The sequence below is a fragment of the Mizuhopecten yessoensis genome, unplaced genomic scaffold (assembly GCF_002113885.1).
Source record: "Mizuhopecten yessoensis strain PY_sf001 unplaced genomic scaffold, ASM211388v2 scaffold10919, whole genome shotgun sequence".
Lineage (NCBI taxonomy): Eukaryota > Metazoa > Mollusca > Bivalvia > Pectinida > Pectinidae > Mizuhopecten > Mizuhopecten yessoensis.
Genome location: NW_018408787.1, coordinates 201,477 through 224,016, shown reverse-complemented (window position 1 = coordinate 224,016; position 22,540 = coordinate 201,477). Strand labels below are relative to the sequence as shown.

The 22,540-nt window shown below is 36.9% G+C and overlaps 2 protein-coding genes across 2 annotated transcripts in view; both read left to right on the top strand.

Annotated features, from left to right (window-relative positions):
• LOC110463608 (transcription factor RFX4-like) overlaps positions 1-11,458 on the top strand; it is a 62,902-nt gene extending 51,444 nt beyond the window's left edge. Inside the window, exons 4-15 of the mRNA XM_021518353.1 lie at positions 500-674; positions 1,140-1,325; positions 2,247-2,327; positions 3,092-3,161; positions 3,526-3,633; positions 4,185-4,262; positions 4,563-4,732; positions 5,911-6,011; positions 6,533-6,721; positions 8,731-8,831; positions 9,448-9,556; positions 10,034-11,458. Coding sequence (XP_021374028.1) covers positions 500-674; positions 1,140-1,325; positions 2,247-2,327; positions 3,092-3,161; positions 3,526-3,633; positions 4,185-4,262; positions 4,563-4,732; positions 5,911-6,011; positions 6,533-6,721; positions 8,731-8,831; positions 9,448-9,556; positions 10,034-10,107 — 1,442 coding nt within the window. The 3' untranslated portion in view covers positions 10,108-11,458. The remainder of the gene's footprint in view (positions 1-499; positions 675-1,139; positions 1,326-2,246; positions 2,328-3,091; positions 3,162-3,525; positions 3,634-4,184; positions 4,263-4,562; positions 4,733-5,910; positions 6,012-6,532; positions 6,722-8,730; positions 8,832-9,447; positions 9,557-10,033) is intronic.
• Positions 11,459-19,073: 7,615 nt separating this feature from the next.
• LOC110463650 (short-chain collagen C4-like) lies at positions 19,074-22,282 on the top strand. The gene is made up of 2 exons (XM_021518446.1): positions 19,074-19,257; positions 20,758-22,282. The coding sequence occupies exons 1-2, from the start codon at positions 19,108-19,110 to the stop codon at positions 21,460-21,462; spliced, it is 855 nt and encodes a 284-aa protein (XP_021374121.1). The 5' UTR covers positions 19,074-19,107; the 3' UTR covers positions 21,463-22,282.
• Positions 22,283-22,540: the final 258 nt, after the last annotated feature.

Here is a 22,540-nt window from a genome sequence, read left to right as displayed (position 1 = left end):
TATCTTAATTGTATATATATATTTTGTAGTTACCCTATTCAGACAGTGTTTTTTTTACCAAAATAGATGTGTATACATAGAGATGGATGCCTATATTAAAGCATGAGCAAGGAACATTGGACAAATCAATCTTACCTTACTAATTCAAATTTTAAGTAATCAAAAACTGACATTCTGTTCATAAATAATGAAAAAATGGAAAGCATTCCTTTAGACATAAGGTTGCAAATTTTACAATTTGAAATATGTCTGTCAGAAAATCTGGAAACACCAGAAGTTGGTTATCAAATGTGCATAGCTTTTGTCACTATGCATATTTAGCTCTTCTTTCTTCCGCAATGCAATGAATAACTAGTAGAGACTTTAAAACCTAATGAATCCAATGGAATATTGATTGAATAATAATGATAATTATGAAGATATTATTACTGAGATGCAGAGATTGATGAACTTTTTATGATACTAGTACAGTTTAATATGAATATTCTGTTCCCCATAGATCCTGAAACACAACAGTTGAGACAAGTGGCACAAGCATCAGAACACAAGTCCAATAGATTTAATGACAAGGTGGTCTTGCCTATGCCAGATGTAAGAGCCCAGGCAGAGAAGATATACAGACAGGTGGTGCCTCTGATGAACCCTACAGTCAGCATCCAACTGGCTGAGGCCTGGTAAGGCCCCCTTAGTAGCCCCATTATCTGTATCCATTAACTGGACTAGAATTGTTGAGGCCTCCCCCTTCCCAGCAGCCCCATGCCTGCAGTATTTGCAAGGCCTAAGAGTAACCTCATTATCAGGAACCAACTGACCAGGACTTGTTGAGACCCCTCTAACCCAGAAGCCCCAGCTTTCAGTTTTCCACTAACTTAGTTTGATTTGATCTGAATGTTATATACATGTAGTAATAATATTTGTATCTGGGGCTTTTATATAGAGACCACTGATATTTTCTCAAAGTCATGTGGCACAGGTAAAGTCACTTTATTTTCCCTAAAAAGCATACTATTTGTGTTTGCTGATATTTTCTCAAAGTCATGAGCCACAGGCTCCTGTGGAGAGGAGGTAGAAAAATCAGTTACCTTTCTTTTCAACTTTCAAAGCTTTTAATATCAATTCTCTTTGTGGGAATATTACAGGTTGAGAAGTCACTTTGATTACCAGCCCCACACCAGTGTGGCCCGCTGTGATATTTACAGCTACTATGTCCAGTACTGTAGCCACATCTCTTCGCCTCCCTGTAATCACGCTAACTTTGGGAAGGTTGTCAAGACTGTTTTCCCCAGGATATGTACAAGGCGCATTGGTGTCCGTGGAAATTCCAAGTAAGTTGCAGATTTGCTTGAAAGAGTGACACATAAGGATCAATATCCTAAGTGTGAAATATTACAATGTAATTAAAAATGGATTCAAAGGATTTTCAAATTTTCCTGTACAGAACATTTGAAAAAATTGAGATTTCCAAAATAACAAGTACATTAGATTGCCATATTTTCTCAAAAAATTAATATAGAAAAGATACGGATGGGAGTATTTTGACCGTGATTTCAGCCTGATACAACCTATGTTTACCATTGATAAGGGCGTTAAAGCTGTTATATGTAGATATTGATATCAGTGTAAACAATCTGGTTATATCTGTTTAACCAGTATTAAAGCATTAATACTGAATCAGTGTTTAGCGATATGTTACCAGAGTTAGGATGCTTTGTATAGCGATGTGGTACACTAGTATAAATGACATTATTGTGGGGTGTTATCATGGATATATACAGACTTTTTTTGTGGCCAAATATGGGCCAGTTCCCCTCTCCAATTTTGGCATTATTTTCCCCTATTTCAGTTTTATTTTCCCCTATTTCAGCTTTATGTTCCCCTATTTCAGCTTTATTTTCCCCTATTTCAGTTTTAAAATACTACCACATGAATCTGTCTAATGGTTCCAATTTTTCTAAAAAATTTCCATCAGTTCCACAACTGAGTGATTTATTTCATTTTCCCAGTGTTGATAATAATTGTCGCTGCTGATATTTTAAAATCTGTAAAGAACAGTGAGAAACAAAATTAAAGATGTAGTCCATGCCCCCGTCTCGTACTCTCTCCCCTGGCTCCGGCCTGCAGCCCTCGCTGGACGGGTCATGCACCTACAGCACATATTTCTCCCTATATCAAAAAAGGGTACTAAAAAATACAACTTTCCTATTTCTGCAGCAATCCCTGGTTATGTACATGTGTTCCATTTGAAGGTATCACTACTATGGTATTGGACCTAGGGAAGGTGATGACGGACCCTTGGTATTGGTCAGTAGTGGCAAAAAACAGCATTGGTAAGTAAAATATTACTGTCCGTCTTCTGTGGAAACGATTCATCAAACTTGATACATGTTAACAAACCTATGGGTTTTCAGTCAAATGCATGATTATATTCCAGGACATAGTTGTATTTCCTTTTAGGCGTGTACAGACTTTTGAGTAGAACTGCAGGTGTTTTATCAGATGAATTGGTGGCCGGTTCAGTTTACAGTTTTCTCTGCTTATAGTCTTTGAACTAACTAATATATTGTATTCATAAACAGAAATAACCTTGCCATCCAAATAACAGAAATAGTTTGTATTGGTTAACTTACAACAACTGCCACTGTCACCAATAAACTTGTGCCAGATATTTTTTCTGTCACATTCCTAAACACTTTAAATCCTTCAATTAGAATTATTTTACATAGAAAATGCAGAGTCAAGTCATCCTTATTAGGCTATCTTACATTTAGCAGTACTGTATTTGACTTGATAAGTGTCCCATCCCTTGCACAGTGGATGGTTCTGCAATCCAAAATTGTTCATTCTCCGGGTTGGTTATAAGGTTAAATATGGTAAAAAAATAAAAAATATTAATAACCTTTCAAAATTAAAGTGATAAGGGAATGAACAAACAATCACACTTGTTTCTATCTTAGAAATATTTTAGGATTAAATGGCATCGATTGAAATGGTCCCATGGGAGGTAACATAGCTGTAATTATTGTGTTTCAATACTGGGGACTATAAACTACTAATGATGATGTACATGTACTCTCTGTTTCTACCTTTTCAGCTTTGTGTATGAAGCCAGGGCTGATAAGAGAGATAACAAACAGAAATTAATGAAAACACCAATATATCAGGTAATTATGAAGTGGAATCCGATTGTCTGATTAATTAGAACACAGGGACAAAAAGTGCAAAGGTGTGAAAACCATAGTGGAAAAACTTATATCTAAATGAGATAACCCAAATTTTTAGATTATTTTAATTGTACAGATACAGTTGCTTATACTGTCTGATAAATAACAGAGTGCGTTTGTTCTTTATCTGGTTCATGCGTTTATATATGATACAAGACCATATTGGCAATTAATGGGAATTAAGGTTCTTTAGAGCTATGGATGTGACTCTCAAGCCCTAACATACAGACCGGGGCCTTCAGAATGGCCACATAAAGAAAAGCTCTTGCATTAGATACATAACCTATAGACTGGTTTATAACAGAAGAGCCTAAAATCCACTGATGAAGACAGGAGAGAGCTGCTGACACTACTGGAGCCTGCCCCTATTGTAAACCGCTGTCATGATCTTCCAATACAACTGACAGACATTGTAAGTAAAAGCGGTCTGACCTCAGATAAACACTAAACCTAGCTGTAGTGCCGACAAGTGTCATTATCAGGTCTTCCACTTACAGAAATTACAGTTTGACCTCTTAGCGGTTATCAGAGCCTATCCCAAATCCCCACAGTTGTCATCTGGTCTTTCAGTACAACTGACAGGCATACATTAAGTTATAACCAATGACCAAGTACTTATTATAGCCTACCCCAAATGTCTACAACTGTCATGGCCTTCAGTACAACTGACAGACATGCATTAAGTTACTGCTAATAGTATGACCAAGTACTTATTATAGCCTACCCCAAATGTCCACAACTGTCATGGTCTTGAATGCACAACTGACAGACATGTAAGTTTAAATGATAAATCTTGGCACCTTTGAACTTCCACTTTCTTCAAAATTGAATATACCTGGCAATATTAAATTACAAAAGAGGAAGTATCCAATCAAAAAACCCTCAACCACATATGTCCTTAATCATAACTATTAACTGACATTTTAGTGGTCTAGTTGACTAACACTGTTGTTGTATCTACAGATGAAGGAATTCCTGGCACTATACAGAGTCCACTCACTTGAGATCCTGGAGTGTGTTCTGGTGGCACACTTCTACCAGGTCTGTATTAGTTCTAACACCAGGGTCAATGACTATAAAACAAATTCTGGAGTGTGTTCTGGTGGCACACTTCTACCAGGTCTGTATTAGTTCTAACACCAGGGTCAATGACTATAAAACAAGTTCTGGATCAAACAGAAACTGACTCCCAGCATTTTGATATATAGACACAGTGCTGTTGTAAAACAGCTTTGAACAGGATTTTCTGATTGCCCTTTATAATTATAGTATATTAGGTGCCATTGTTTTGACAGATACATAATCAGGAGTAGATTTAATTCAGGTAAACTGTTATTGAAGGTGCGAGATGTGATTGTGGAGTTCTGGAGAAAACTGCCGCTACAGTTTATTACAAGTTCACTGATGACATATCCTGTAGTGATGGAGGCCATTGTGGAGTATGACCATCTTACTTATCGAGCCATCTGTAACATCCTGATGCCAGACCCAGTTCAACCAACACCATCAGGGTAAGCTCTAAGCTGTCCTGCCCTTACATGTATACAATTTGACTATCTTTCCTGGAGTTATGGCCCTTGAAACTTTAACTTCTGCTCCCGAAACCTTGTAAATGCAACTCCCCCTAACATTTTATTGGATCTTTTGTAACCTGAAAAATCGAAGTGAAGGATCATAATTTTATAAAGTGCTTGAAGAAGAAATTTGTGTCTGTTCCCTGGAGGTATCGCCTTTGAAACTTTAAATAAGAATTCAAACTTAGTGTAAAGTATATGTTGATGGATCAATCATTATCTAAAACTGTAGTTTTAATAGAAACTGAAATAATAGTGGTAGATTTGCATGAGAAGGCTCTAAACAGATAGCAACCAATTTGTTATATTTCATAATTATTTGATTAATAATTTGAAATGTTGGGAACACCAAGGAGAACTAATAAAGTACCTTGATAAGATGAAGCTTTGGAGTGGGGGAGGGGCCGGAGGGGTTATTTATTTATGTGCTCACTTACAGTTTCTCTAGTTGAAGTCTTCCACTAACACCCAGGGCTTGAACCTTTGATCCTTAGGCCCATTGGTTATCTTTATAGTAACAAAATCCTTCTACAATTATGTATATATGTAACCAAGATATGCACACTATATATATATATAGTTGGTACTCTACACAGATTCAACTCTTTGTACATCAGACCAGATTTCTTATAATGCCCACACTTTAAACTTCATTATAAGTGACAGCATTTCTTCTGCAGCAACATATAGAAACCATTGTCTTTAATTTCACAACACTAATATATCTACAGTAAATGAACGTCTAGTCCATCAAAAATGATCTCTATGTCCACACAATCTCCACAGCAGAAGGCATATCTGGGTAATAAAATGGCAACAAAATACTCAGAACAACATGCTTCTACAAGTTGGAGATAATTCTAAATGAAAAAAAAGTAAATTAAGTGAACCTGAGAACATCTAAAAGAGACCTAAGACACCATCACATGGAGCAATGCCTAAAGGTAACTGCAGTACTTTAGTCATTCATATATAATAAATCTTAATGAGTTACGTTTGGAGGTAATTTATCCAACATCACGATGTGGGTATGACTTATTTTTATACCTAGATCATCAATCGTCAGAGCTCACATAATAATTTGGTGAATGATGCATGTTACCTGTTTCTTTCAGACTTGTGCAATTTGTAAAAGACTTTGTTGACAACCTTGACTTTTGGATTAATGAAGGACTCCACTTGTATCCCAAGAGACTGCGAGAACAGAAACTGGAAGGTTAGTGAGAACAGAAACTGGAAGGTTAGTAGGTTCTCATGTTCACTTGATAAAAATTATAATGTACTTAGAAACCAGACTCTATTTCATTTTAGACTAAAATTAACCTTCATTTCATTTTTATAAGGTCACTCACATTTAGGAATAACATGTAGTGGTTCGATAAAATCAATTTTCCAATAAAAAAGAAACGTTTGTTATTTATACCTGTAATGTATACAAAAGTGAATTAATCTGCAAATAAATCGAAAATGAAACAAGTGCAATGTCAAAAATCTTTTTGAAGAAGTCACAAAGTTTTTTCATCTTGAAAGTTAAATTTTGGAAGAAATGTGGCCTCTTATGATACAATAACCCACTAGCAATTCAGTAAAAGCAAAATACTTACATAGAAGGTATATTTTCAGCACAAAAAGTATCTTCGCAAATTACTTGGGTGAGCAAACTGGTTTTACGGTAATGTATTTGCTTTCCTTTATCTTTGTGATTGTAAGTGTTGTGTGTGACTCTTTCCTATACAGCGTGTCGCAAGTTCCAGCTGCTGATGACTGGAAACCTCCAATTATCTTGGACAGCTACTGCTGCCAGGTTTGTCCTCCACAGCCATGAAACTGTCCGCCAACTACAGCTGGTACTTCAGGGTCTAGATGTTGAGGACATCATAGCCCACTGTAATCATTGTGATCTGGATGAGGACACTGTTAGACAGTGTAAGTATGATGTGGACACTAAGGTCCGACAGTGTAAGTATGATGTGGACACTAAGGTCCGACAGTGTAAATATGATATGGAGTCACTAAAGTCTGACAGTGTAAGTATGATGTGGACACTAAGGTCCGACAATGTAAGTATGATGTGGACACTAAGGTCTGCCACAGTGTAAGTATGATGTGGACACTAAGGTCCGACAGTGTAAGTATGATGTGGACACTAAGGTCCCACAGTGTAAGTATGATGTGGACACTAAGGTCCGACAGTGTAAGTATGATGTGGACACTAAGGTCCGACAGTGTAAGTATGATGTGGACACTAAGGTCCGACAGTGTAAGTATGATGTGGACACTAAGGTCCGACAGTGTAAGTATGATGTGGACACTAAGGTCCGACAGTGTAAGTATGATGTGGACACTAAGGTCCGACAGTGTAAGTATGATGTGGACACTAAGGTCCGACAGTGTAAGTATGATGTGGACACTAAGGTCCGACAGTGTAAGTATGATGTGGACACTAAGGTCCGACAGTGTAAGTATGATGTGGACACTAAGGTCCGACAGTGTAAGTATGATGTGGACACTAAGGTCCGACAGTGTAAGTATGATGTGGACACTAAGGTCCGACAGTGTAAGTATGATGTGGACACTAAAGGTCCGACAGTGTAAGTATGATGTGGACACTAAGGTCCGCCACAGTGTAAGTGTGATGTGGACACTAAGGTTTGCCACAGTGTAAGTATGATGTGGTCACTAAGGTCCGCCACAGTGTAAATATGATGTGGACACTAAGGTCCGCCACAGTGTAAGTATGATGTGGACACTAAGGCCCGCCACAGTGTAAATATGATGTGGACACTAGGGTCCGCCACAGTGTAAGTATTATGTGGACACTAAGGTCCGACAGTGTAAGGATGATGTGGACACTAAGGTCCGACAGTGTAAGTATGATGTGGACACTAAGGTCCGCCACAGTGTAAATATGATATGGACACTAAGGTCCGCCACAGTGTAAGTATGATGTGGACACTAAGGCCCGACAGTGTAAGTATGATGTGGACACTAAGGTCTGACAGTGTAAGTATGATGTGGACACTAAAGTCCGACAGTGTAAGTATGATGTGGACACTAAGGCTCGACAGTGTAAGTATGATGTGGACACTAAGGTCTGACAGTGTAAGTATGATGTGGACACTAGGGTCCGACAGTGTAAGTATGATGTGGACACTAAAGGGCCGACAGTGTAAGTATGATGTGGACACTAAAGGGCCGACAGTGTAAGTATGATGTGGACACTAAAGGTCCGACAGCGTAAGTATGATGTGGACACTAAAGGTCCGACAGTGTAAGTATGATGTGGACACTAAGGCTCGACAGTGTAAGTATGATGTGGACACTAAGGTCCGACAGTGTAAGTATGATGTGGACACTAAGGTGCGACAGTGTAAGTATGATGTGGACACTAAGGTCTGACAGTGTAAGTATGATGTGGACACTAAGGTCCGACAGTGTAAGTATGATGTTGACACTAAGGTCCGACAGTGTAAGTATGATGTGGACCCTAAAGGTCCGACAGTGTAAGTATGATGTGGACACTAAGGTCCGACAGTGTAGGTATGATGTGGTCACACAGTCCTTGTCATTCCCAATACTCCAGGGGTAACGCTGACTTTCCCTCTGTCCACCCCTGGAATATGTCATAGCAGAATTAAAAGCTCAGTCTGCGCCACCTTTTGAATGAGACGAGACGACTAGTTTGATCCTTTGATGTACATAAAAATAATCTGTCAGTCGTGAAATGTTAAAGTTGGCTGGCTTTGAAGTTAGGTGTTGCTCCTCGGTAATCTTCAAATGAAAGGTATCAGCCTATTGACTGCTGTATATTTCTATCAAATGTACCTGCTTTTTATTTGATTCATTTTGATAATTTCTATTAGAAATCCAGCATAGCCTTGTTTAGATTTTAAAAGGAATACAAAATATTGTTTTCATTTCTTTTTTATATTTAGATCTTGGAAAGTTTCAACAACTTTTGATTAACAACTGTGCCCTTGAGGAATACATCGAATGGATTGAAACAATGATTCTTGATCATCTCCATGATAATGAGGTAAAATATCAGCAACTCCGCGGCATGAAGTTTTGTGATACATGTTGACAGTCCTGTAGTATATCTATGAGGCATTGTATTGTATTAACAGCCGAACAGCATGGAACATTGTACTGAAATTGTAGTGCCAATGTACTGGGTCCATGGCCAAGGAGCATGAGGACATGTATTGTGTCAATCGCTCAACAGCATAAGGTGTTGTGATATTGCAATGTTCCAGCGCGCAGTGTCCACAGCCCAGCAGTATGTTTGTGTTGTAATATAACAATTTTCCATTAGCTTTTATACCCCCTGCAATGAATTTATTCGGAGAGATGCTTCTTTTGCAATACCCTTAGCCAAGGCTTGCTCATTCTGATTTACACCCGTTTTTTTCCAGAATAATGCTCATTAAACATTTTACATATTGAAAACTTGAAACATGTTCACCATCTGATATTGTTGTACATTGCAACTGAAATTATTTTCGCAATATTTGCTGTGGGAGCCTGTGGTTTAAAGGTCTAATTAGTAATTAACTATGCTCACAGAATTTATGAACATCCTATTATATGTACTTGATGAGATTTGTTGTAGAGGTTGAAGTCTACTTGTTTAGAGACTCTATATGTTGTAGGTTGACGGGACATCTGCCGAGGATGTATCCAAGCAGCTGTTACTGCACTGGTCATATATAACTGGGCAAATCCTTCTCCAACTGACCCTGGCAGCCTCCCAAACACTAGGTAACCAAAACTATATATAAATTATAAATTAACATTAATTTACATGTGCTATCGAGTATATTAATGAATCAATTCAGATAGCTGCATTCATGCACTTCAGTGAAGCGTAAAAAGGCATCTTGTAAGACTGTCTGTCAGCTATTTTATTTTAGCTTCAAACCTTAAGTTTATCAAACCTCAAACAGTATCATTCTCCAATGGCTGTAGTACATGGTAAGAAAAGTTTTACAGTAAATTTTACAGGAAGGTATGTGTGTTTTGGGGTTATTCTGTAAAACGTAAAAACATTGTTAAAGTTTGAATCCTCTGATTCCTCTGTTATTGACGGACGGTATCCAATTTCAAAAAAGAAAATAGGTTAATGCATTTTTAAATTTATACTGCATTTAAAGAGTCTTTGGAGAGTATTTTATGGGGGATGAAAATTGTATATGACACTGGATCATCTGTTTGATATGTCTACAATATTTTTTTCAGGATCCTTCCACTTACTTGATGTTTTGTTCAAGGATTATGCAGTATATTACCTTCATCATGTCCTTAGACTCTAAAGTGCAGTGCAATACCGCAGCCCTAGACTGGAGATACGATTACATGTATCATGCTGCCATTAACTCACTGAAACAGTTCTGATACCATTGGCGGATATCACCTGTGTAAATAATTATATTATCCATGTTTCTGGAGATATTAATCACATCACCAGGATCTCTAATATTCACATATCTCTGATGATGTCACCAGCTAATCCCATGCTATTACCTGTTTATTTTATTATATCACCTGTGTATCTGGCGATATCACCTCAGTATCTGATTAGATCACCTGTGTATCTGGCGATAACACCTCAGTATCTGATTTAATATCACCTAGGTATCTGGTTATATCACCTGGATATCTTGACCAATTTGTATTAAATTTCATAAGCTTAATGTCACAAAAGTCTAAGCCTAAGTCAAAAAAAATGTTATCAAATTTGTGAAAAAAAATATTAATTTCTTCATATTTTTTTCAACTTTGGTCATTTGGAATCCTAAATGAATGTAAACTGAATAATCAGCTAATCGAACTTCATCTCTATTTATGATTTAGCTGATGATTTATTTATACAACCTAGTCTCTTATCTATACTATTTTATCATTTGATACACAGAACCTCAGACTTACACCCTTTTGATGATATAAATAATATACGTGACGTGTTTCCTTTCTTTAATGAGATACATGGATAGTGCTCCTCAGAATCTTTTTCTAGTCAATTTTGAAGGATCTATATAGGATTATTTTTTTATTTATTTTTTTAAAATGTTTTAGGCTTAATGTTTTTGTTTTCTGTCAAACCTCATATAGTGACGTATAAGGAGCCAGGTCCACGCTAGGACTGTATCAATTAGGCAGACTAAGTGTTTTAGCATTGGCTTCTTTGTATTTTTTACACTATTATTTCTAGTATTTACAAAGGAAATGACAAAAAATATTTTTATGAAAATTTACTGTGAAAACAGGTGACAGTTTGCGTGAGAGTTTTTCAAGCTAAATTGAGATGAGAGTAATGAGTGTGGAGTGTTTGAAAGGATACAGATAAGCAATATATATGTCCATTGATTGAATCATTTTAATAGCAAAATACTTAAAGCAGAAGTGCAGTCATTTACAATTCTTTACATTACTTTTATAGTATACAAACTGATACCGGTAAGTTTATTATATTTCAAAGTGATTTATACAGTATATTATACAAATATATAATTCTATACAAAGTGATACATTTATTATACAACTACATAAATAAAAATGGATAAATTTATTATACAACTACATATAAAAATGGATACATTTATTATACAAACCGATTTTTGTTAGTTAACGAAATGATTTTGATATTAAAACAAATTGCTTTCAATGAAGAATAAAATACTATTTAATTGCATTGATGTTGTAAACTTTTTTTTCTAGGTACCTCTATCATGACTTAATTGACTTGTTGTGTGCCGTTTACATATCAGTCCCCAAGGTCAAAGTATGCTCATTGGTCAAATAAATTACTTTGATTTACTTGCAGAGGAACAGGGGGGGGGGGGGGGAATGTTATTCATTCCAAATGACTTATTCTACGCAGAATTATGTATTGGGTTAACGGTTATGAAATGTCACCTTCAAGGTCATAGGTTCAGTTCTAAAAATGCACAATAGCAAAAAAAAAAAATTAGGAGAATACCGAACTGTTAGTAAATCCCTCAAACTCAAAATTTCTTAAACTATGGCAAAATATGAGCAAAGAAAATATATACATTGTGCCCTCGAAAAAGTACAAGGAGAATAGGACCAGGTGTTACGGAAGGGTTAACGTCTTCTTCTTCATCGACGACACCCGCCATCTAAATATAAGTAAAATCCAAGCATTTGGGTAGTTCCCTATGATCTTTGGAAACCCTGTGTTGTAAGTTTGTCTGGCAGCAGTCGACTTCTATCGTGAAGTCATTTTACTCGGAGCTCTTGAATACTGAATAAACTGACATGTAAACTCAGTAGGTAGGCGAAGTCAGGATGCTGGTTTCAAGAAAGGGGAAGTTCACGATCGGAAAGTCGAAATCATCCTGTTCATCTTAAAGCTTACAAAATGTAGTAGTAAGCCGTCCCTGTTGGTCATGTTGTAAGTAAAGATTGAGGAAAGCGGCTGTAGTGCCCTTGATTTAAAGATCTGAAGGTTATATGCGTTTGGTGGGTTCGTTTTATTTTAACGACAGCACATCGTCAATACAAGATACAACAAGATACAAGATACAGGAAACTTTATTTAACGTTGCATACAGGTAAACAAGGAACATTAGCTCTTGAGAGCTATTATTGCGACAAACATGTAAAATAACAATAACATATTATATTAGAAGTAAAGGGAGATAATCACATATATTAATAAAACAAGAGGCACGAGAGGGCATGTATCGCTCACCTGAATAATTTAAGCAGTCATAGCAAATATTCTCATTAACCATTATATTGTACTACAAATTTGTCACTCGCAAACTGTGTAGGCTCCATCTATTGAACCTACCAGTCAAATACTATTATAAGATTTATGCTTTTTGGCCATTGTTCTTCTTCAAAAGTTGTTTGACATATTTTTCCCTGTGTGTCAATTCATTTTCCTTCTCAAACTTTTATAGCTCTATCCCAAGAAGCCAAATGTACCAGTCAAATCTTATGAATCCATTCCTTTTGGTTCTTCAGAACAAATCCTTTGAAATGTTGTTGACCTCTGTGACATTTAAAGTAGGTTGAGGTCATTCTAATTTGCAAACTTTGGTGATCTCTATTCCAAGAAGCCACTAGCCAAATATTATAATTTCAGGCCTTTCGATTTTTGAGAAGAAGTCGCTTGATGTTTTTGACATATTTGACATCTGTGACCTTGAAGAAGGTCAAAGTCATTTTCATTCTCAAACTTTGTCGGGCTCTTTCTCAGGAAGTCACAAGGAAAAAATGAAGGTTCTACACCTTTTAGTTGTTGTTCAGAAGTCGTTTAAAATGTTTGACATATTTGACCATTGTGACCTTGAAGATAGGTCAAGGTCATTTTTATTCTCAAACTTTGTCGGGCTCTATCCAAGGAAGCCACCAGCCAATTTTGAAGATATTACACCTTTTAGTTCTTCAGAAGAAGTCATTTGAAGTGTTTGACATATTTGACTGCTGTGACTTTGAAAGCCGGTCAAGGTCATTTTCATTCTCAAACTTTGTTGAGCTCTATCCCAGGAAGCCACCAGTCAAATAAAAAAAAAATCTATACCATTTGGTTCTACAGAAGAAGTCGTTTAAAGAGTTTGACATATTTGACCCCTGTGACCTTGAAAGCAGGTCAAGGTCATTTTCATGCTCAAACTTTGTTGGGCTCTATCCCAGAAAGCCTCCAGCCAAATATAAAGGTTGTATACCTTTTGGTTCTTCAGAAGAAGTCGTTTGAAGCGTTTGACATATTTGACACCTGTGACCTTGAAAGCAGGTCAAGGTCATTTTCATGCTCAAACTTTGTTGGGGTCTATCCCAGAAAGCCTCCAGCCAAATATAAAGGCTGTATACCTTTTGGTTCTTCAGAAGAAGTCGTTTGAAGGGTTTGACATATTTGACCCCTGTGACCTTGAAAATAGGTCAAGGTCATTTTCATTCTCAACCTTTAATTTGTTGGGCTCTATCCCAGGAAGACACCAGCCAAATACAAAGATTCTATACCTTTTGGTTCTTCAGAAGAAGTCGTTTAAAGAGTTTGACATATTTGACCCCTGTGACCTTGAAAGTAGGTAAAGGTCATTTTCATTCGCAAACTTTGTTGGGCTCCTACCAAGGAAGCTTTTAGTCAAATAGCATGGCTTCAGAAGAAGAAGGAGTCCCCTACCTACAAAGGCCCCCGGGATATATATATAAAAATAGTGTTAATATATGAAAAGCATTAAATGTGATCACAGATAAGTTGTATTCAGAATAAGTAAATAAAAGACATAGTTAATAGTGAATGAATACTTGTATATCACACAAGAATTACTTAGGACTTAGGATTAAAACACTGAAGTGGAATATACATACAATGCTAAAATAACAAAGAATAAAAATTGACAGAATATACACTATTATAGTGAGAATTAAAAATGATACCAAAATCAATTAACAAATTTATCAAGTTTTGTAAAGATTTATATTTTAGAATATATGGAATTAAAACATAGATAGGATGCTGCAAAAATATGGTATAGAATTAAATCATATAAGAAATGAAATAAGACAATAAAAGTATCACACAATTCAAAATGTATGGTGGCAGAGGTAACCAGGGCACAGTATGAAGTATCACTCTTTGCAGATATTGCAAAGGTAGATGGGACCAGCCTCCTGAATTCTTTCAACTTTTCTGAAGTCATTTGGGAGATTGTTCCACACCCGGGCGGCCTCAAAAGCAAACGATTTATGTCCATACTTCACAGTGTTGACCCTGGACACCTATGCAGTATTTTCTTTCCGGAAGTCATAATTAGACATCTTATTATTTACAAGATTATGAATATATTCAGGAGAAATTTTGTTTATAATTTTAAAAACCTCACAACCCATTTCCTTCAGACGCCTTACATGAAGGCTGTCGCTGTTGGTAATACTGAGTAAGTGTCTGAAGGATGAGTTGTGATCATTATGTATAAACCTTAAAGCTCTTTCTTGTATCTTTTCTAGCCTTCTGACACTCTTCATGGAACAAGAGTGCCAGACTAAAGGACAGTAGTTAAAATTTGAAGCAATAAAAGAATTATAAATTACAAGTCTACCTTGCTTGGTTAAAAAAAAAATCCCAATTCGCTTTAAAATGGACAACTGTCTTGAGGCTTTCCTACAAATTGCAGAGATATGAGCTTCAAAGTTTAAAAATTAATCAAAGTTCACACCTAAAAGTTTGACAACACTGTCAGGAACAATATCTTTTTCGCCAATACTAAAAGACTGTATAGCATTTACCCAACGTTTCCCTATACAAACGGCCTGGAACTTATCAGAGTTTGCTTTCATCTGGTTTAATTAAAACCATTCTATTAAATTTTGACAGTCGATATATCTTAATCTGAAAGCGAAGGGCTTGGCTTGGTTATTTTTACAGATCATCACAAAAATCAGCCTCATGAATCATATAATAATGATTTAAGGCAACTGTGGATAGTTTGATTTAGCCATTGTTATCCTTGGAAAAAGTTTTCTAAACCAACTAAAGATCGTGAAATAACGAATCGTTAAACACAAAGAACAAGGTTGAGAGATATTTTAAATTTGGGAAATAAATTCGAAAGACTTCTTTTAAAAAGACACAACAAATATGGCGACCTATCAAAAAGGAGCAAAAGTTGTTTGGGATCATTAGAGTATAATTCACAAGTTTGAGAAAGTGAATATATATAAATATAAACTTTATTTATTTTACAACAATTATGAAACAAGTTATTACAACTTATATTAATCCGTCTTGTTGGCTCGGATGTTAGCGTGCGGGGGGTCGTTATGTAGGAGGAGACCAGAGTACCCGAAGAAAAACCCACGTAGTCGGGCAGGTGACCCCTTTTTACATCCGATCGGGGAATCGAATCCCGGCCGCCTTGGTAAAAGGCGAGTGCGTTATCCACTGCGCCACTCGACCACCCTAATGATGTATGAATGTCCTGTTGTTAACTAATAAGCAATCGAACGGACAGGTGTCGACTTAAGAAAATGAAAATCGGGATATATCGGTGACTATCTATTGTAGTTTGAATAAATGAAGACATTTAAGGATGTACAACTCTGAGAAGTCAAAATATTCCTGTATTAAACTTTTTTTTCTTATATGGATTTTTGGAAAAAGGAGTTAATGGCATAGTATAAAATGTAAAAAAAAACATTATATGTCGGTGTGTTCGTTTTTGTGCTATGATCAGTCAAAGATACCAGTTTAACATAACATGTGATTTTAGGTGATTTTGGGGGTTTTGACCATTTGCAGAACACATTCATACAATTTCTTCCAAGTGTGTTATCAGATATGTATGAATGTTTGTAGAATTGATGAATATATTATTTTCTTTCAAATTATGGAAGTTATTCTTTGATGAAAAAATACTTATTTTTTGCAGATTAAACGCTTGATATAAAAAAGTTCTGCTATTAAACTTTTTTTTAATATTCAATGAATTAAAAGAAAATGTGTTTCTCTTTCGAAAACATCCACAAAAATGGGGGGTCCGTGTGCTTCTTTTTTTGTCCCATTATTATTTGTGTTATTTTTTACTTTTTTCGGGGTCAAAAATCGAAAGTGCTTCAGTTACACTAAATAGGTAAAAATAATATCAATAATGTATAATTTTCCAGTTTGTTGCATAATATTTTATCATATTAAACATTATTAAATTGTACAGCAAAATTGAACCTTCTACAATTAAAAATGGCGACACAATGACAATTTAAGTGATCAATCTAGTGTCAAAAAAGGTGAAATTTTGGCCTTTTTTAAGCGCAAGAAATATACATTAATACACAATTTCAAAATGGCCGCCCAATAGGTATTTTTTAGCCCACCATCATCTGATGGTGGGCTATTTAAATCACCCTGCGTCCGTGGTCCGTCGTCCGTCCGTCTGTCGTCTGTCGTCCGTCGTCCGTCCTTAAACAATTCTTGTTATCGGTATTTCTCAAGAAGTTCCAAAGGTATCTTTCTCAATTTTATATGTAGGTTCCCCTTGGTCCTGAGCTGTGCAGGGCAACTTTTAAGACTGATCGGATAAAAAACAAGGCCGACAGGCAGCCATCTAGGATTTTGATAGTGAAAGTTTGTTCTCGCTATGTCTCGAGTAGTGCCAGAGGGATCTTTTTCAAACTTGATATGTAGGGTCCCCTTGGTCCTGAGTTGTGCAGGGCAACTTTTAAGACTGATCGGATAAAGAACATGGCCGACCGGCAGCCATCTTGGATTTGATAGTGAAAGTTTGTTATCGCTATGTCTCGAGTAGTGCCTGAGGGATCTTTTTCAAACTTGATATGTAGGTTCCCCTTGGTCCTGAGCTGTGCAGGGCAATTTTTGAGACTGATCGGATAAATAACATGGCCGACAGGCAGCCATCTTGGATTTTGATAGCGAAAGTTTGTTATCGCTATTTCCCGGTAAGTACCAGAGGGATCTTTCACAAATTTGATATGTAGGTTCCCTTGTTCCCTTGTTGTGTAGCAGTGCCTGAAATGGATGGTCGCCTGCTCGCCAATGGCGGTTAAAGTCTTGCTCGAGCGACCAAAAGTTGTCAAAAGTGAGGTAGTCACTGGCCTAACAAAAATAGTTTGGGCGACTGTCAAAAGATTAATGAATAAAAGAAAGTACAGTCCCTTCCACATTAATTACGGGGGCAGTAAAAATTTCAGTTGTCATTACTTCGATTTGAATCGAACTGTCCGTGATTTAGAAAATGTGATTTTCTCTATAAATACTGCCAGGGTATCTTCTTTGAGGTGCGAGTTTTGTGTATTTCTTTTTGGGAAGACCTGAATGGAGTGGATCATGTCAGGTTTTAACTAGGGTTGAAGAATTAAAAATATAATGTTTTATTCTGTTTTGCATATTACAAACATTGTCATGTTATATGTAATTTAAATGTGCTGAAGCATTGTGTTAAATGCTGTGGAAATATTTCTTCCCAAAATTATTTGGGCCACCAGTATGTCATTTGGGCCAGTGTTTCAAATTTTTTACTCGCCCCAAAAAAATATTTTGGGCCAGCCAATGAAGGTTCCCCACTATCCTTTATTGTTCATGTTTACTTTTGAAACTGATCAGTTAAACTAAATGGCCTACCGACAGCCATCTTTGATTTTTGACATTTAAGGTTTGTTAGTACTATTTCTCAGGAATAACTTAAGGGATCTATGACAGATGAAAAATGGTAGTGAGTAAGATCAGAGGAGTAAGAAGAAGGCAATTAAAAAGAGATTGTAATTGATAACAAAGGAGATGACCAGGACACACATGGTGGTAGGAACTCAAAGGGAATGGAGTGTGTGGGAATGTCTGTGTGAAGGGTCGGAGGACAATGGTGTGTGGATGTAAGGTCTATTTAGTATAATGCATTGATAAGTTAATCGTGGTCCTTAGACAAGGAAATGGTCATCAAAAGACTTATAAAAGAGAAACTTAGCACCGCCTCCTAGGGATGGAATTAGCCAATAGAATTAGAAGATTTAGTTAAGTAGAAGTAGTGTTAGATTGTCTTTATAATAGGTAGATGTCTAAGGAAAGTCAGAGTAGAAGGAGAGAGCTGAAGGAGGGAGTCAAAGGACAGAGTCAGAGATAGACAGAGATAGAATTAAAGGAGAAAGAATGGAGTTGGAAACAGAAGGGAATGGATTGAACAATTAATAAGTTTCCATGTATAAGATATGAAGTTGGACTTAAATAAAGGAAGTGGAACTGACATAATGTGTCATCATTTGTAACCTTAAGTTTAGATCAAAAGTTACCTCAAGGTGCATTTACTGTTAACATGACTCGGTCAAACAGATTAGAGGAAAGAAAAGAAAAGATCGAACTGACAAAGAACTAATGAAGATGGTACAATGGTGAGCGCCAAGATCCCTCTGGGATCTCTTGTTTTAAATTCTTGTTAAATAAGTTCTACGAACAACAGGCATCTAGTTTTTTGACATATTTTTCAGATGATCATAATTTGCTAAATATTACAAAAACCCGTTACACCAGATCAAAACGAGAATTGAACGTGATTGAAACCTCAGAAGAGTACATCCTCAAGACATTTTAATTTTGTATCATATATGACTCAATAAATCACGTAATTTCTACATGTGCTTTATTCCACATAGTTCACTTCAAAATTTTGATAGGTTGTCTGTCGATCGATCAGAAAATTACCATATAGGCCTACATGTATATTCCAGTGAACGTGCACATCTGCTTTCAACACAAAACCGTCGCCGTTACGCCTTATCTTGGAGTCGTATATAGCTGATATGGCAAAAGTTGCTCCACTACCGACCACAGAGAAATGACAATGATACTTCTGTTATGTCTGACTGTGCTTCTGGTCTCCGGTCCCCGGTGTACCGAGTCTGTCGAGAAAAGGATCCTGTTGAGTGACCCTCAGTACATACAACAGGAGCTGACAAGGTTCCAGTCAGAGTTACAGGAACTACAGGTCTGTAGGGTAGTAAGAGGGGCGGTAATCTTGGAAATATCGCTACTTAATTGTTCTAATACTGAATTCTACAAACATGTACATACAACTATCTCTCACATCAACCATTTGCTTATATACATACATTTGTAAGTAACTCTTTTCCAAGCTTGGAAAAGAGTGACTTACAAGTTCATTAATATTATTGCGTTCCCTATAGGAACATATGTTTAGACAATTAGTATATACATATATATTATGTACATAAACGTTCTAAAATCAATTAATCAGCCGCTTTCCGCGATCTTTACTTACAAAATGACCAACAGGGACAGCTTACTGTATGATAAGCGGGACGCTTTCTACTTTTAAATCGTGAACACAACCTACGGTGTTTTCCGAATGACACGACCTCCGTGATAGCTGTCGATTGCTGACAGACAAACTTAAAACACAGGGTTTCCATAGAGTCAGGTCGATGAAGAATATGAACATGTTTTATAGCCGTCATTAGGATATCCCATACACAGTGAAATATATTATTTATTTGTGGGAAATGAAGTTCGATGTTTTTTAATATGCTCATTAGAGTGTTTTGAAAGTGATTTTGTTGTCACTACATGAGTTTTCGATGTGGGGACGAGACATTACTTGTATTCCACTTAGATTTACATGGCGTTCTTATTCTCCTTATATCGTCCAAGGACATGTCAGCAAAGCTTGTTTCCAATTCCTCATCCTGGTTGTCCTGTGACAGTACAGGTCAATATTAAGAACATAGGAACCACTTTCATCAGCGACTAATGAGAATATACTTAATGGATAATTTGGGGGAATGATATTACAATTATGCGTCTGCAAACTACTTTTTTCCTGAGCATGAAAAAAAAGAGCATGCTCTGAGAACACACCTTCTACTTGTTTTGGCAGCCGCCATCTTTTAAACAGTCCCAATTTATTTCAATATACAGGCTACACTACAGTACTAAAGACTGAGCCTAAATTCGAAGTTGAGCAAATTTCGCACATATTTCATTAGCGTACTGATTGGTCAATTTTCAAACTTTAGTTTCTGCAATATAACTGGATTCTGATACTTGGTGGATATTTACACTTGGTCTAATAGCGAAATCTGCCAGTAATTAGTGAACAATAGAAATATATTTAGTGTGAATGGTGTAAAATGAATCGATTATTGGCGAAAAAGGGGCAATTTAAATTTCTTTTTTTATGGTTTGAAATATATATACAAAGGCCGGAGACATTCAGTTGATAATAATACCTTTTAAAGGTCGTAAATTATATATATTCCTTCAGCTTAAGTACAAATGTTGTTTCTCCTCACATTACTACATTTTCATACATTCAGATACAATGATGCATCGGAAGGATTTTAATTTTGCCAGGTTGGCTTTGGACGGGCGTATTATATTGTTCCTCCCTACGGTACTCTTGGTAGATTCGGTATCCCCTAACTTTGTAGACGAATCTCAATTCTCAAAAACATTCTTCACATTTTAGGTGAAGTTCAATACTCAGCACATGGAAAATGCTAATTTAAAGAGTACAGTTACTCAGCTCCACACCACAGTGGATCAGCTCAAGACCACCGTTCTAACACTGAATATCACCAACAGCAAACTTCAGAATACCGTGGGTCAGTTGCAGAATAACAGAAGGTCCGCGGTGTTTACACGCTGGGGGCGGAGGGACTGCCCTGCAAACATCACGTCACTGGTCTACACTGGGTACGCCGGGGGTTCCATGTACACAGACACGGGGGCAGCGGCTGAGTATCTGTGTATGCCTTCTGATCCTATATGGGGCCCACACAAGGACCTTGCTTACGATGGCATTTGGGTCGGTTACGTCTACGGGTCTGAGTATGAAGATGGTTATTTTGGCATTGGGGATAGTCTGCATGACGTACCATGTGCCGTGTGTGTCGGTAATCAGCACACCGCCTCCCTCATGATTCCCGGGCGGACCCAGTGTTACCCTGGCTGGACTGAGGCTTATCACGGGGATCTGTCCTCAGGTGCGTACACTGCGGTTTCAGCCACTCAGTACGTATGTGTGGACCAGCATCCACAGGCCCTGGAGGGTGGCGCAGACAAAAACGAGGACGGGAAACTTTTCTACGGCGTCAAATCAAAATGTGGACCACTTCACTGTCCACCATACGAGGACAATAAATTTCTCTCGTGTGTTGTTTGTTTAAAGTAAAACGTTTTTTAGAATTTGATACCTAGTGTTTTAAAAATTAACTAGACCTAGGAATAATGACCTATAAATCGAGTTGAAATTCATGCCTTGTTTTTCCTGTGTTAACTGTATATCTTTTGAAATCCTACAAAACGACGACTGCTAAACGTAAAAGAAAGGGAGTTCTAGTGTTTCTTTCATTTCCCTGCCACACGATATATATTACAACCCTGTTGGATAGTGTACATTCCCTCTAACACCTAGCGATCGATTTAATGTTTTGATACTCTGTCCTCGGTTATACGGATTGCTCTGATCCTCCAACGACTTTAAGTATTCCCCTCTGTCCTCAGATATAAAGAATGCTCTGATCCTCCTACGACTTTAAGTATTCCCCTCTGTCCTCAGATATACAGAATGCTCTGATCCTCCTACGACTTTAAGTATTCCCCTCTGTCCAATGGCATACTCCGATTTACCTCGACACAGAATACTAGTATAACAACTTATCCACACTGACATCGAGTATTCCATATGATTTATATATTGTCTCTGATCGCCTGTGACATGGAGCATTTCTACTACGTTGTAACTTCTGGTTCGCTGTCCCACTGTGCTCTGATTTTCCTATATATATAGATACAAATTAAAACTTGTTTTGATGTAATTTATGCAGTCAGACTTTCTATGCTTTTACATAACTACCTTTACTTGCGGAAGGAGGTATGTTGGGGTATGAGTGATGTGGTCCGATAGGTTACATGGTATGTATGTTGCTAAAATTAGATGACTATAAATACAAATGACGCAGCAGCTCCTAATCAGAATTTGATAAAAAAAATAAAAAAAATATGGCGGAACAAGGTTTGTACGGTCCAGGTTAATTTTATTTCAACTTGATTTTGTATTGTTTTATCTGAACACAGATTTTAGTATATATAAGATCAATTTTGCCCACCACCAACCCTACTTTCCTCCTTTCTTGTTAGAACTTTCTGAATGTGCATAACTTTATGTATTGTGTACAACATTTTTATGCGACTGTTAAGTAATGTATCAATGCTATATCATGTATTTTGTGTGTAAAAATAATGTATTA